This window comes from Pantherophis guttatus, chromosome 3 (genome assembly GCF_059756535.1).
Source record: "Pantherophis guttatus breed Tessera chromosome 3, ASM5975653v1, whole genome shotgun sequence".
NCBI classification, from domain to species: domain Eukaryota; kingdom Metazoa; phylum Chordata; class Lepidosauria; order Squamata; family Colubridae; genus Pantherophis; species Pantherophis guttatus.
This window is the reverse complement of record NC_142065.1, coordinates 166,164,511-166,179,527: the sequence shown is the minus strand read 5'-3', so window position 1 is coordinate 166,179,527 and position 15,017 is coordinate 166,164,511. Positions and strand designations below refer to the sequence as shown.

Below are 15,017 nucleotides of genomic sequence, written 5' to 3'. Positions count from 1 at the left end.
GCACAAGAATTCCACTGATTCTTATCAGAAAAACTTCAGATTTGCATAAACCTCTTGGTACACCCGTAAGAAAAAAGTTTATAATCTTTTGAAGCACACAAATCTTAAACACAAATTAGAGGATTGTTTTGGTTAATCTTTGCTGTTATTACTATTATTATTTTACTACTATTGCTACACTGTTATATTTCTTTCACTACTAGAAAACAGAAAATTGTGTTTTAAGTTCCAAGAGGCCCCTATTTGTCCCTGTAAACCAAATAATTGAATCAGAAAATAAAAGCCTGATGGCTAATTTCATTCTTGGTTTTCATCATCTTAAAATGATCAAACTTCCTTTTCTCACTTTCCTAAAGTTTAAAATAAATCTGGACGATACTTTTGAAAGGGAAACAAATGAACAATTGGAAATTATTTAAAAATTAGATTCAAAAGGATGTTTGCTCATAGTTGGTGTTGAGGGATGGTGACCAAGCAACAGATCATGAAGTCTTGAAGGGTTTCCTGAAGAATTTTTTCTGTATTTGACAATTTAAGAAAAATCTGTGTGCTGATTTGGAAAGTATTCAAACTGCCAAACTGCTTTTGTGTAGAAAATAGATAGATTTTTTAAAACTAGCATTCATATCATTCTAATAATTTTCTTCTTGTTCATATTTCCATATTTTTGACATTATGATTTCAAACATAGAAATAATTACTTGTTAAAAGTATTGCATTATGTGTTATGTCTTTAAAAAAAGCATAAAATCTGGTGCAATTTTCCTCACATCTAAAAGGATGAAACCTATTTTGAGTCTGGAGTGCCACGTGGAATATATTTTAAAAAATATATTTTTTCAAAACACTTTGAAGAATTTGAAATAAATATAATTTCAATAAGACGGACTAGGCTTATGGATTTTACAGACTAGGTGATAAGGACATTGCTTTGCCTGCCAATATTGGATCTCGGTAAGGCATTCTTTCCCCGAGCTACTTGTTTGTTTGCCAAAGCCAGTTCAGCACCACTGTGCTTGGACAGTTCCACCAGGGCAGAAACTGTTCTCCTACCTAGTGTATTAATAAATGCACCCTCTGGCTAGAAACTGTCCATTGCCATTCGTAATTAGAAATATCCTAAGAATCTACAGCTTCAAACAGATTTCTGCAAACTAATAATACTGATTATAGTAAGAACAAGACCAATAATCCTCTTTACAGTATTTAACTGAACCAGCAAATGGTTTCCAAGATGTTTTGATTCTGTAATCAAGAATACAGCGTTTAGGAATTGTGGCAGGTCTTCAGTTTAAAAAGAAAAAAAAAGTCACTTAGTTGGAAAGATATTATTTATCTGAGTTTTATTTGAAACTAATTTCTGTTAAATTCTATCCTCTCCACCCATCCTGCTTTCAATAAGAAGTTTGGGAGCACGAGAGTTCCTTTAAATTTCTATTTATTTATTTTATTTAGAACATTTATATGGCTGCCTTCTCGCTCTCGGCTACTCTAGGCGGCTTACAGGCAGTAAAAACAGAGTCTAAAAATAAATTAAAAAATGAAATATATAATTCAATGTAATGAAATTCGAGAAGAAAAGCGAAATTTGAGAAAGGCAAGTCACTGAAACTTTAGTTTGAAAAGGCTACGGAAGGGGTCGCGGGGGGGGGAGGTGAGGGAGGAAGTGCAACTTAAAGCAAGTGCTTATGAGAAGCTTATGACTCCTGTTCGCATCATCTTGGACATAGAGTCGTTATGTCCCTTGAGGAATTGGAGTGGTGACGTCTTTTCTGATACCGATTATTACGTGACTGCAACAACAAAAATGAAAAGTCATCGGCAAATAAAAATCCGAATGCCACATCAACAGCGAAGGAAGATAAGCTAGACACTCGGCAAGACAACAAGAGAGAGAGAGAAAGAGAGAGAGAGAGGTTCTGGTGTGCAACCGAGAGCTGTTGATCAGAAAGCCAAGTGTGCAAAAGATCTGACAGCTGAGAAGGCGGGTGGATGTCAGCGGCAAACAGCGGAAGGCTCCTCAACTTGGAAGACACAGAAGAGAAGAGCGGTGAAAATATCAACGAACAACAGAAGCAGCTCAGTGAAGACAGAAGCTCTGAAACCTCGGAAGAACACAACTAGCTCTCACCTGCTGCTGCTCTGATCGGCTGGGGCTCTTCCCACCTAAAGAGCCCGCTCTTCTTCTATTTCCCTTGCTCTCCGTGTCTCTACACTCCCTGGCAGGGGAGACACTTTCTGCAAACTTTTTTTTTTTTTTTTGGTAATTTGAGCGGATTTCCTCTCCCCCCCCTTTTAAGTTAGGCAGACAACCAGTCGCTCTGCTGTCTATCCCACACGCCCCCTCCCTTTCTGCGGTTTCCCTTTTGCCCATCAGAGGACGGAAGACAGAGAAGTAGAGAGAGGCAGCGATGCTTCAAGAGGATTAAACTATAGCCGCCAAACTTCAGAAGAAAGCCTTTGGGATCCAGACTCAGTCTCGTCCTCACTCTCTCGAGTTGAATGGTAAGTTACACTAGATCAGGTGCGCTGGGCTACAATTTTCATCCTGCCAGCGGAAGAGCAAAGGGAGTTGTAGTGCAACAGCTCTGGAGGGCGCCAGGTTGGGGACAGCTAAGCGGGATGAATGGCTCGTAAATCAGGAAGGGAGGGGAAGGAATGGAGGAGGGAGAGGGGGAGGGGAAAGGCGCAATCCCAAAGGCAGCTTTCTCTGCGCCTGGTGGGCCAAGCTTACGGAGCCTCTTTCTTAGCGGGGACCAGGGCCCCCAGAAAAACCCAACTGTGACAGTCGCTCTCTTTCCTTCCTTCCTTCCTTCCTTCCTTCCTTCCTTCCTTCCTTCCTTCCTTCCTTCCTTCCTTCCTTCCTTCCTTCCTTCTCAGAGTGGCGATGTGCAGCAAAGCGTTTCTCGCCCTGCTGCTTTATGGGCTGATTATGCACTGCAGCGTCTACTGCTCACCTGCTGCTGCCGCCGCCGCTGCTGGACTTCAGTACCCCACGCTGAGGTAAGTGCCCTATTCTGTCTGCCTTCCCCGCCCCCTAGCCAGAACCCAGCCTTGGCTGCCGTCGCCGCCCGGCACTCCTGACTCGTCTGCTCCTTTGCGATTCGGCCGTCTCCCTCGCAGCTGTCCAGGTTAAAGCTGGAGAGCTTAGTCCCTTGTCCAAGGCGACTTCGCCACATCTGGCAAAGGGGGAAGGCAACTTCTGCTAAGACAGGCTGGAAGAATTGAGATCGTGGAGGGGCTTCCACTTGTATGTCCTACCTGGGGTAGAAGTCTATTGGGACTCTTAGGTTCAAGACAGGCGGTGATTCTTTAGGAGCGTGGGAAAACGGAACGGCCAGGAAAACATGCGAGGTTACAGTATTTTGACCGGGGTGTGTACATATGCGTGTGTGAGAGAGGGAAGAAGAAAACGCGCGTGCGTGCTTGAGCGCATATGCATGTAAGTGTGTGTATGTGCGCGTTTTGTTTAATTAATTGCTCAGTGGAAACTTCCATCTCTTACATCTTGCCCCAAATTGACAAGATTTATTCTTCCTCTGGTTTCCCTCCAGAGAGTAATAATTTTGATTTGGGGAAGGAGGTGGGGTGGGGGAGTTCCTTCGGACTAGGCTTTTCCATCACGGTCTCTTGGGAATCCCTGATTGAAACACAAAGTCAGTGGCTTCCCCTTTTCAGGTTAGTATCCTAAATAATCCTAGAGTAATACTCTAGAGCTGTGTGTTTAGGATCACAATGGCTAAAACTCCTTTGTAAGTGTTATTTACTTATCTTTGAGTTTATCTCCAACGTGAAGAAAACAATGTAGAAATTCTTATTAATGCTAGGCATTAATGTGGCCATGCTTACTCAGAAGTAAGTGCCAGTTATACCAATGGAATTTATTTCTAAATAAATTCCATTGTACATAATGTGTGTACATAATTTTCCAGAAGTTAGCCTAAAACGTTTAATAAATATTACTTTTAGATCAGTGTGTTACTTAGCAGCCTTACAATGAAACTATGTAAATATCTCTGTAGATTCCAGGATATAATTATACATGTATACACTAGCACTCTATTTCTGATCTGGAATTTGGTTGCCCATAGCCTATTATCTTGTCTGGCAGGCATTAAAGAAGTTACGAGAGGAAGGTATTTGGCTGCAGTTGAAACACTGCATCATCTATTACATTTCTGGTAGTATGAATCAAGGTTTGAAATCATGAAATTATTCCTTTTGTACATGATAGTTTTTCAGAGAATTACCAAATCATCTGATTTACTTGATCAATGCCTATTTATTTCAGTAGATGTCTGTAAATTGGCTAATTTGAAAGAGGATTGATCCCGGTCATCCCAGGGATGTAGGTTAGCATGGGAAGATGGAAACCTGTCTTGGATGAAAGCAATGGCAAAACATTTCTGTAACTAATAATAAAAACCGCAGAAGCTGAGATAGATTCATTGGTGTCTTAATTTTGTAGCAGCTACCATTTTTAATTCTATGAAATTTAGAATAACTGAAGTGTAGTCCAAACTGAAGTCAAGCAGTACATGGTATCGGGCCAAATCTTTTCCAAATGTCAGCATTGGTTGACGTTTGGAATGATTTCTGTCTGCTGACTGTCTTGTAAGATTTGAACGATTGGCTAACACAGGTTCTCACAATGGAGTTATCTGATCCCCAATGCTTTTCAGTTCAGTTCAGCTGGTTTCTTATTTCCTGTCATTGTAGGAAATATAGGAAGACTGTTAGACTCCTCCTTCCCTCCAGGCATGTCAGTTATTTTTTTAAATATATAATTTGTTTCTGGAATTCCTAGAACCCAAAAGGTTTACACCAACATGCCTTAGAAGGACATGATTCTCCTATAATAATGTCTTTTAGGACTGTTGTTTAACTACCTTCTTGAAGTCATTTTCTTCCCACAATTTCTGCCCAAAATTTAAATGTATTTGTTTAGCAATAAATTCCAAATCAATAAATTCTTTAAAATAAATTTACAACAGTCTATTGAATAAGAAAACCCACATTACTTTGAAGATTTGATACTATTAATTTCAAACTCTGGCTGGTTTGCCAGACTGGTCCCAAAGATGCAAAGAAGGATTTAGTGTGGGAATCCAGTTAATGTTATGTGCCGTAAGATTTATTTCACAATCCACAGTGGGGGTCAATTAAGGATGACGGTTGTGGTATCCCCTTTGCACTTCTTAATATAAAAAAATTGGTAACTTCCAGCGATAGGAGAGAACCAAGGTAGTATGTGACTGAAAAAATAAAGCAGAGACCACAGGAGAGCAAATAAGATTTATACAAATTTCTTGAAAAAATAAAAAGAAATCGCTATTTGGTTTATTTATTTATTATTATTTAAATTTTTATGGTTGAATAACGCCTCCTTATTCAGGGGCAGTCTACATTAATTGCCAGCTAAAGCCCAAATTAATCAAATTAAGGGGCAGAATGCGGACCTAGTTGGAACATTTCGGAAAATCTCCCAAAGCTACTTGAGGGAAATCAGCTTTTGTCGAGGAAAGCCGTCCTAAGCGTTGCTTCTGGAGAGGAAAAAGGCCCGCACTCGAATTCCTCCCCGCACTGAGAGCTGCCGAGGTCCTTTGGGGAAGCTTTAAGAAGTTCAAGGCATTGCTGGATTCTAGTCCAGACGAATTGGGAGGCGCCACTGCGCGAGGAGAGAAGGGAGGGGCGGGGGAGGTTGGGTTTTTTTCCCCCCTTCCACCAATCCTGGGGAGAAAAACAGGTTTTCCCTCCCACGGGAAAGCGGGGGGGGGGGGGACTGCGGCGCACTCTTGGCAATAGCAGAAAGAGCGGCCAAACAGCGCAAATTGCGCTGCTGCGCAGACTCCGAGATTGTCCTGAAACGAACCAGCTTTGTCCACACCCACCCGGTTCTGGGGACGGTTATCCCCGCTTGTCCTTTTCCTTCTCCCCGAATCCCACCTGTATGGGATGGAGTGGGGGGTGGGGATGGGGCGGGCGTTGGAAAGCAGCGGCCCGCACCGGGAGAGGGACTTTCCTTCCCTTCTTGGCTCAGAGGGCGCCGGCAGCCTTCAAGCACCCGAATTAGCAGCCGCGAAACCCTTGAGGAGCATCTATTATTGATCGCTCCTGCCAGAGCTCCGCCGACGAAAATAACTGCCGGAGATGCACAATGACCTAAAAGCAGGGAACCGGCGGAGGGAAGAGGAGGCGTGGTGTGTCTTTGTAGAGGGAGGAAGGGAAGGCTGCAAGGAGGCGAAGGGAGGAGGAAGGAGAAGGTCCTCTGGGTGGACCTTTGGTGGGTGGGGTGACACACCGTGTGGATGCACTCAGGTAGGAAGGAAAGAAGCTCTACAATGGCAGCCAAGCCGGCTCACTTGTATCCCCCAGGCAATGGTTTCAGGGTTGGGATCCTGTGTCTGTCAACTCCGCCTAGCCAAGAAACGCGCAGAGGCGCCCGAGAGAGCTTCGTTGCCGTAGGAGGCTGGTGGGCGAAAGGGAACAACCTTGTTGGCCAGAAAGTGCAAGTCCTCCGGGAGCAGCCACGCTGTCTGCATTTCTTTGTTCCGTGGCAAGCTTTGGTGTTCCAGGCCAACCCGATAGAGCCCCTGTCTCCGTTGCCCTTCCAGCCCAAGGCCCCGTTTCTTCCTTTTTTGGGTTTCCATTGTTGCTAATGGGGGGGGGGGGCTAAGAAATATACCCGCAGGTTAAATGAAAGCAGCGCGGCTCCGTTGAAATCTGGGTCGGGAGTGCAACTGAGCGTCTTTGGGCTTGAGAAAAAAGCCCAAAAGTGCGTTGGTCTCTCAGATCCGCCTTTGTCCCTTTGCAGAAGGGGTCTTTTGGCAGACTGAAAGGGGAAGGGCGATACAAGGAGCTAGCCTAGGGAAAGGCGCTTGTTCGGGGTTTTAGGGTTGATTTTTATCTTTCTACCCCGGCCCTTCTTCCCAAAAGAGGGGCAATTGTCCCAGAGTTAGCCGGGCAACCGGTTCCAAATTCCCAGCTTGTACAGGGAACTGTCATTTCTCTCATTTGGAGGTTGTCGGGATGGACAGCGGGGCTTCTGCAGCAGCCAGCAGGTGTGTGTAACGGGGATGGTGGTGCCCTTTCTCTCTTTCCCGGGAATACCCCACTTAACCAGCCAGAGGGGTTTTTGCGGGTGGGCGCTCGTCTTCTTACCGACTCTCATCCGTCCCCTTCCCAAATTGCCCCTCCGCTGCATCCCCCCCCCCACAAATTAAGGCGGCGCTTGTGCCTCTGTTCTCCTTCAGTAGGCTGGAAGATGAAATGTACGACGAAGAGGGCAACACTCTTTCGGACTATGCCTTTGACAGCGAACCCCTCAGTATAGCCGACCCTTCCTCCATGCTGGACGACATGTACACTTTGTATTACCCGCCGGAAAAAAGGTGATTTAATGTTGCATTTATATATTTTGAACGTCCGGGGCTGGTGGTGGCACTCGCATCTCAGCCCACCTCTGTGGGTGTGGCGGGCGGATTTCCCTTGCGCTTCCGAGCTTTGTCTTGAAGGAAAGAGGGGGCAAGAGAGAGAGAGCAGAATCAACTGGCATCCCTCGGGAAGAGTCCAGAGGCAGCCCGGGCGAACAAGCAAGGGGGAAGGGGTGGTCGATACAGTAAGGCAGACGAAATCAGACTTACCGCTTCTCCTCCACTCTGGAAAAGCGAGAATCGGGAGTCGGCAGCCATCAGCTTACTTCGTCCAGCCTTTGAAGTCAACCGGAGGTTGGGGGGGGGGGGAGGGAGAGGCAGCTGGTCTTGACAGCCAGACGCCGCTGCCAAGATAGGCGCGGCTGGGTCTCCCTGGGGAATACCAAGGAGAAGTAGGGGCCAGACTGATGCCAGAGCCTTCCCAGGGGTCTTTCCCTGCTCTTCGGTGGCTTATCGGCTTGCAGAGGGGGGAGGGAGGAGAGGATGTCCATGGTGTCTATGGGAATTGGGTAATCAGCACCCCTTGTTGCTTATTAATCTGTGTTCTTTCCACTTCTCCCTTTTAGGCGTACAGATGGGATACTTAACAAAGCGTACAGAAAAGTGCTGGGCCAGCTATCTGCAAGGAAGTATTTGCATTCTCTGATGGCCAAGCGGGTGGGGTAAGATGTTATCTCTTGTCTGTAGATTCTTGTATGTTTGTGTTTGTGTTAGAGAGCAAAACAAGCAGCTTTTAAAGAAACAAGGCTTAATGACAACCCCACCCTCAGGACTGCTAAATGTATTCAACACCATTAACATATCATTAGATGCTCAGCAGTGTATTTCGCCCTCTCTCTTCCTCCTAAAGATGTGTGCTTTAAACAAAATGAACTTCCTTTCACTAGGCGTGTGCTTGAATCTCGTCCTTGGTGGAAGAAATGAAAAATGCCTTTTGCATCAGAGTACTTAATCTATGTACTACACACATTCCTTCATTCATACAAATGAATTTTTGATTTGAGTTGCCAGCCTCCTAACTGGCCTGCGGTCCAATAGCTTGATTCCTCCTGGATGCTATTGTGCAATGTGCAAGACTTGGGCTTGTAAGATTGTAATCCAAAATGTATTTTTATGGAAATAAATTTCCCTCATTTGGTCTCAGTGGAATTTCTTTCTGGACAAATTTGACAGGAGTATTGATTTGAATGCAAAAATAAGGTCCTTTGTATAAAATTGCTTCCTTGGCCAATAATCTCCTTGCTCTTTTTCTACTCTACGTCTGGATGCAAAATTCAGAACAATATTTAACACCCCTCCCCCAGATACCATAACCTTTTATTGTTACACTTGGGATACCAATCTGAATATCCTTAGTGTGCAATCTGTTGTATATTGTGGACGGGTCATTAAAATCAGTTAGACTAAGTTTTCTGATTTGCAACTCTGAATTGTGCCACTATTATTCCTAAATGCTGTTTAATATGATACCATTGGCATCAGCTCAGCTGATTAAAAACAGCCTCAGTTACTGTACACTTCAGTCCTTTATGGATCCTGCCCCTGCTGCCCCAACTTGCTCTGTGATGAATCAATGCTAAAGGTCTCTGTCTCAGAGGAAGAAAAGATCACATTTCCATTGATCCAGGTATAGAGTTATCAAGAATTTTGTGGTGTGAAAATTAAATGGATTGGGCAAGAGAAGGATTTGGGAATAGAACCTCCCAGTTTTAGTGGCTTGAAATCAAATCTCCCAGGCGATATGAGCCCATCATGCTCATATGTATCACTGTACCTATCAGCAGAAGGCAACATTTTAATGAAGGGGGGGAATGAATTATACAATTTATTCATGAATAATGCAGAACTTGGCGAGCTGGTCTCCCTTGTCGGCTTGCATTGTGATCAGTCTCCAACTTCCGCAGCATGTTTAGAGAAATCCTTTGTCTCCTCCTCAAGGAAGAACCTACCACTGATTCCTTTTGCTTCTACCCCACAGTCTACGTGTTGCTTTAGCTGTTCACCAACCAACCACATAAAGAAGAAAAAAAACAACACTCCAATTCCCACGCAGCCCAAATTCTTTGGGATATGTTTGAGTGAAGACAAATAATGATTGGGGAAAAAATCCTTAGGTTATTAAAAAGAATTTTTTTAAAAAAGGGAACAGGAGCGATCAAGGCAGGCAAACCTTCTGGGAGGAGATTTGGATATTTGGCCTGGAAGAAAGAGAGGGAGTGCTGACTCTCAGCATTGCAACCTAAAATGCAAAATAAGCAGGCTTATCAAAGGTTAAAAGGATCTTGTTAAGAGTTCAAGAACTGCTTAAAGAATCCACACAGGTGTGAAAAATGCCTCTCCAGAACCCAGCTATTGGGATCTTAGTCACTGCCCTTTTCATTGCCTGTCAGTGACTGTCAGATGTTTCCATTCTGTACATTTTTCTTCTTCTTCCTTGCCCTCCTTAGAGATTTCGCTTCTGCTTCTACTGGTGCTGTCTGTTGATCCCAATGTTGCACCAACCATGGATTGCTTTTCTTTCTTTGTCTTGCAGTGGGACCAGCAGCCTAGAGGACGACTCAGAACCCCTTTCCAAAAGGCACTCGGATGGCATATTCACAGACAGTTATAGCCGCTACCGAAAACAAATGGCTGTCAAGAAATACTTGGCAGCAGTCCTGGGTAAAAGGTATAAACAAAGAGTTAAAAACAAAGGACGGCGAGTAGCTTATTTGTAGCGATGAGCTCCCAACCACTCCTGTGTACACAAGAGTCCCCCCCCCGGGAAAAAAATCTGAGAGAGGACCACCCCACCCCCAAAGTCATTTCCAAACTGACTGATCAATCACCACTCTCCTATGTTATCTAAACATGTATTTATGTATGAAGTAAAGCCATTAAATGACTATTTTGATAATAATATTGTTTTTCTTTTGTACAAAAAATTAAATTAAGAGTAAGCACTAGAGAAACGCACAGATCTACTTTGTGGACCAACCCTTTAAATAAATAGATATAAAATAATAAATACTGAATAAGGATGCATTAGTGATAGAGCTTTCCCCAACCAGATTCCCTTCAAACGTGCTTGATTACAACTCCTCTCATCCCGACAGCTACCTTACTGTTTGAAAGGTAGTGATTTGGGTAAAACTCTGGATTAGTAAACAGACCCGATTAATAGTCCTTTAGTGGTTAGCTTTGCACACACAAAAAACGAGGGCTCTAAGCTTATGTTTTTATATAAAATAGAAGATATAGAGAGTAAGAGGGAGACAATCATTGCTTTGAATATGATTCCTATTTTTGTAATGGAAAATAAAGGAAAGTATTTTTTATTTATGACAGGGTTGAAAGAATAGCTGTTCTCCACTTGCTATTGTACATTCACAAAAAAAATAAATAAAAATATTCTGTTCCTAGGGGTTTAGGATGCTCTTGAGCAGAGAGCATCTCCGGCCCCTGGAAGTCTTTCCGGAAAAGCCCTTGGCCATTACTCCTATCCCCATCTCGGGCTAGAGAAGGCATTGCCTTACTTCCTAAGAATCAGTCTGCACCCCCCCCCCCAATCCATGAAGGGTAAGTTTACTCGGGGCTGCATAATATGCAGCATGAACCAGCCTGCTGCCCTCTAGTCATTTTTTTTTTGGTGTGACCTCCTCCTCCCACTCAGCAGATCTTCCTGCTACTTAGAAACTATGGGAGAACCAACCCATTTCGCTTAAAGATTTAGGGCTCAGTACTGTACAGTACTGCAGCTGCTCCCGTTCAGTGAGTAAGAGAAAATGTACCCATATGCATTTTTCAGGGAAGGATACGGTGGGGGAAGCCCTTCCTCCAAACCATAAGAGTAGGTTGGTTTCTCTTCATACTTTCTTTTTCTAAAGAAATAACTACAGGAGTTAAAAAGCTTCCCTTAAAGAACGGGAGAAATGTCTCTTCCTCAACCCTTCTGAGTTTGGATTGACGCAGTCCAGGCTCCAAGTCAAATAAATTGCTTCTCTCGCTTCCGCGCAATGAGCGCGATATAGCGGACAGCGCCACTTCAACTAGGGCTAGGAGGGGCAGAAAGAAATGCTCTGCTGCTAGAAAACCAGTTCATCAGGGAGAGGGAATCCAGACGGGACGCTTCGCCTTGCTGGACTCGTTTTCTAGTAAGGCACGAAATAATCCGAGGGAACACCCCCAAATTCGCACCGTGTTATCTTCGAGCCCTGCCCAGAGATTTAGGGCCACCGCGCGCCACAAAGGATCCCGTGCACCTCTCCAGTGCTGCCCAGGCGCCCTCGCATCTTGCTCTATTGGCCGGCCTTTTCTCTTTGGAATAGCCCCTCCGGGCCTGGCCAGGGGGAGCCACCTTTTCCGCCTTCGGTGTTGCCCGTAGATTTTACGCATCCCTCCCCTCATGGCCTCTCTCGCAATGTTGTGTTTTCCATCCGGGTCATTTCAGTTTGTTTTGGCTTGAAAACAACAACGAACAAATTATATTGTGAACGCCTCAGGCATTTTTGAGTTTTGTTATGACGCGAGCTCTGATTGTAAGACCGTTTCAGGCCCCCTCCCCCTTGTTGTAGCGACTATATATATCTCTATATCTACTACTAAATACTTAACGCACTATTACAGAAAAGGTTCTTTTAAAAATATATATTTTAATTCTTTTGGTTCCTTGTTGATTTATTGAGTTTGGAGGTTTAAAATGTATTTTTCTACATCATGGCTTTAACCGCTTAGTAAAATTTATTTCATACAATCAACTTTTGTCATACTAGAATGTGTAGTGTCCATTTGCGCTTCAGTTTCTGATATTTATCAATCATCTTTCTGTATGGATGGGGATTTGGAAATGTGACGGGGAGGTGGGTGAGGGGTGGGGGTGGAGTGGAATGATTTAGAAATGGACTATGAAGGTACTTATTTTCTCCCCTTCCCTCCTCTGGCGAATGAACAGCTAAATGTATCTCCTGATTCAGTTGGCAGAATTTGGATTTAATCCAATAAAAGTGCTGCAATCAAAAAGCTTAAAGCTGCTTTCCCTACCTATATTGGAACCAAGCTAAACTCCTGTTCATTCACCTACCTAGACTATGGTGGGCCTGAGCACAATGCTACTCACAGATATGAATAAACCGAAGTCATCCAAATAACTAGGAAAATGAGCAGTAAACCAATCATTTGGTTTCCACTGGAATCAAGGACACTTGGTTTTTTAAATACCAGCACTATTTTCAGCATAAACAAAGGTTGAGGCACCTTCAACACCAACGACAACATTTGTTAGTATTTAAGGTGTCACAAGACCTTTTGTGATTTCAAATGATAGATTTACATGGCCGCCTCTCTGGAAAACCATTGTACTTTCTCTGGAGAATTTCTTAAGACATTTCAATGAGAAAAAAAAATCCTATTTAGACATATTACCCCCCCCCCCCTTTAAACTAGGTCTATTGGAGTTAATCCACTTTTGTGAGATTGCTTTGAATTGATTGAATTGGGGTGGCCAGAATGAGAAATGACCTACTGGATATGAAACACTTGATACCCTCATTCCTTTTTTTTTTTTTTTGAATGACTGAAAAATGGGTTGAAACCTTAAGAATTTTATTCCCAAAACAGGAGAGGTAAGAGGGAAGCTAGTGGAAAGATACGCTCTATTCCCCACCCTCCACACTTGATAAAGACTGGCTGTATATCCAGCCACTTACAGCTGATTTCCTCAATATTTATATATTACCTAGCAAGTGACAATGATTTCAAACAGCTTAATACTTTTAGGCTCCTCCAGTCCAAGAGATCACTTCCTTGTTTACAGAGTGTAACAACTTCTAGTTATAAGGCATAAACGAGCGACCACAACCAATTCTCTTAAACTGCATGTATTTTTTTTAAAAAAATATTCCCTTTCCAAAGGTGATCTTGAATGACCAGTGGAACTTTAGTCTGAACTGACCGCTCCGCTTGATTTTACCCCAATAACCCTTCCCATAGGAATCGCTAGCTGCCTGGCTCAGTCGGCGGAGGCATGGGCTGATAATTTGGGAACTTGGCGCCCTGATCCTTATCCCATCAACGCGGTCAACCCTCCTGGGGCACCCGTTGGGAAGGGACTGGAGCAAGTGCAACGGGGCTTGGAAAAACAGGGCAGATCCTAAACCCGGTCTAGGCTTGGTTTCGAACCCCCCACTTCCCGTTAGAGCAGGGAATTGCCCTGGGCCTAGCTGGGGTCCGGAGTACTGAAGCCAGGATAGCTTTCCTCGGGGCCCCAAAGGGGCCGTCTGCAGCCCGCGGGCCTTCGACCCGAGGACGGAGCGGGGTGGGGTGGGGGGCTGAGCTCAACTTCCCTCGGGAGTTTCGCCTCCCGTTCAGGCCACGTGCCGTAGGACGCAACTTTCCGTGCCTTCCCTTCGCCTTTAAAATCGCCACGAGATCACAGATGGCTATTTAGTGGCCCTACAATGCTGCAAGACATCCGCTTGCCTTTCTTTTTTTTCTTTCTTTCCTTCCTTTTTTTTCCCCCCACCCTCCCATCCTATTTTCCCTTTTGGGTTGAATTTCTCGCGAGCCGCTTCTCTGACGAAAACAGCGGGCAGGACTTGTTCTCCCGCGTGCGGTCCTTTTTTTTTTTTTTTTTTAAATGTATGTTTGTGTGTAACTGCTGTGTGTGTGTATGTGTGTGCGCGCGCGCGCGCGCGTCACGTGCTTGGTGCGGAGAGGGCGACCTCGCGGGTTCTGCCTTTGACTTGCTTGTGGCGATCAACTTCGCCCCGCCGGTCAGAGAACTAGTTAGTTGCAGCCAGTCCGCCTGGGTACGTTTTTCTATCCGGGCCAGTGATCGCCTGTTTGTAGAATAGCTATCGCCAAAAGCCTTAAATCCAGTGGATCCCCTTTGGAAATCCAGTGATCACTGAGGTTAGATGTCAGTCTTTTGGAAATATTTATATCGATATCTATATATCTATTTTTTCCTCTCCTTTTTCTGTGTAGCAACTTGAGTATCACAAAAGCACTGCGGCAAGAATTAAAAAAAAAATGATTATAAGCACTCATGGTCTCCGCTGGGACTTTGAGCACTGTTATTTTAAAGTGTGTAAAGTTTGTATTAATAAATTTTTGTAAACAATGCAATTTTGTCTACTGTTTGGGGGAGGCTGTGCAAAAGAGCCATTTAAGTAAGTCTTGCTTTTAAGTTTATATGTCAAGTGACAAGTCCTTCTTTGACCTTATGGAAAAAACCTGCTTCTCTTGTCCCTCTTTTAGTTCCACTGCAACATGTAGGTATCAGAAAACTCATTAAAAAAACTCTCCCCGAACTGTGGTTTCTAATAAAGATGAGAGTATGCCCAGATATTTAATTGCAGCTGTCTTGAAAAAAAGACATAAATATTCAGCTGTCTGCCTTTAAAACAACCTTTTTTTAGAATCCACAACCAATTTAAATTTATCTAAATACATATTAATATTTATTGATCAATCCATTATTTTATCATGCATTTTTAAAAATATTAATTTATATTTAAATAGTGATAGAAAAGATGGATGATTGCTTTCACCATTTACAGGATCATCTGGCTTGGAATTGTGGAAACTGCGGTTAGATCTGCCTAC

General features: G+C 43.9%; 1 protein-coding gene across 3 annotated transcripts; it reads left to right on the top strand.

Moving 5' to 3' along the window:
- The first annotated feature begins 1,699 nt into the window (after positions 1-1,699).
- Positions 1,700-14,533, top strand: ADCYAP1 (adenylate cyclase activating polypeptide 1). 3 transcript variants are annotated; one of them, XM_034429551.3, is made up of 5 exons: positions 1,700-2,505; positions 2,881-3,003; positions 7,254-7,391; positions 8,000-8,095; positions 9,967-14,533. In XM_034429551.3, the coding sequence occupies exons 2-5, from the start codon at positions 2,888-2,890 to the stop codon at positions 10,148-10,150; spliced, it is 534 nt and encodes a 177-aa protein (XP_034285442.1). In that variant the 5' UTR covers positions 1,700-2,505; positions 2,881-2,887; the 3' UTR covers positions 10,151-14,533. The 3 variants fall into 3 exon arrangements, with proteins under 3 accessions (XP_034285442.1, XP_034285446.1, XP_034285445.1); XM_034429555.3 differs by lacking the exons at positions 1,700-2,505; positions 2,881-3,003 and adding an exon at positions 6,371-7,061 and having other exon boundaries at positions 7,257-7,391; XM_034429554.3 differs by lacking the exons at positions 1,700-2,505; positions 2,881-3,003 and adding an exon at positions 6,371-7,061.
- The last annotated feature ends 484 nt before the right edge of the window (positions 14,534-15,017 follow it).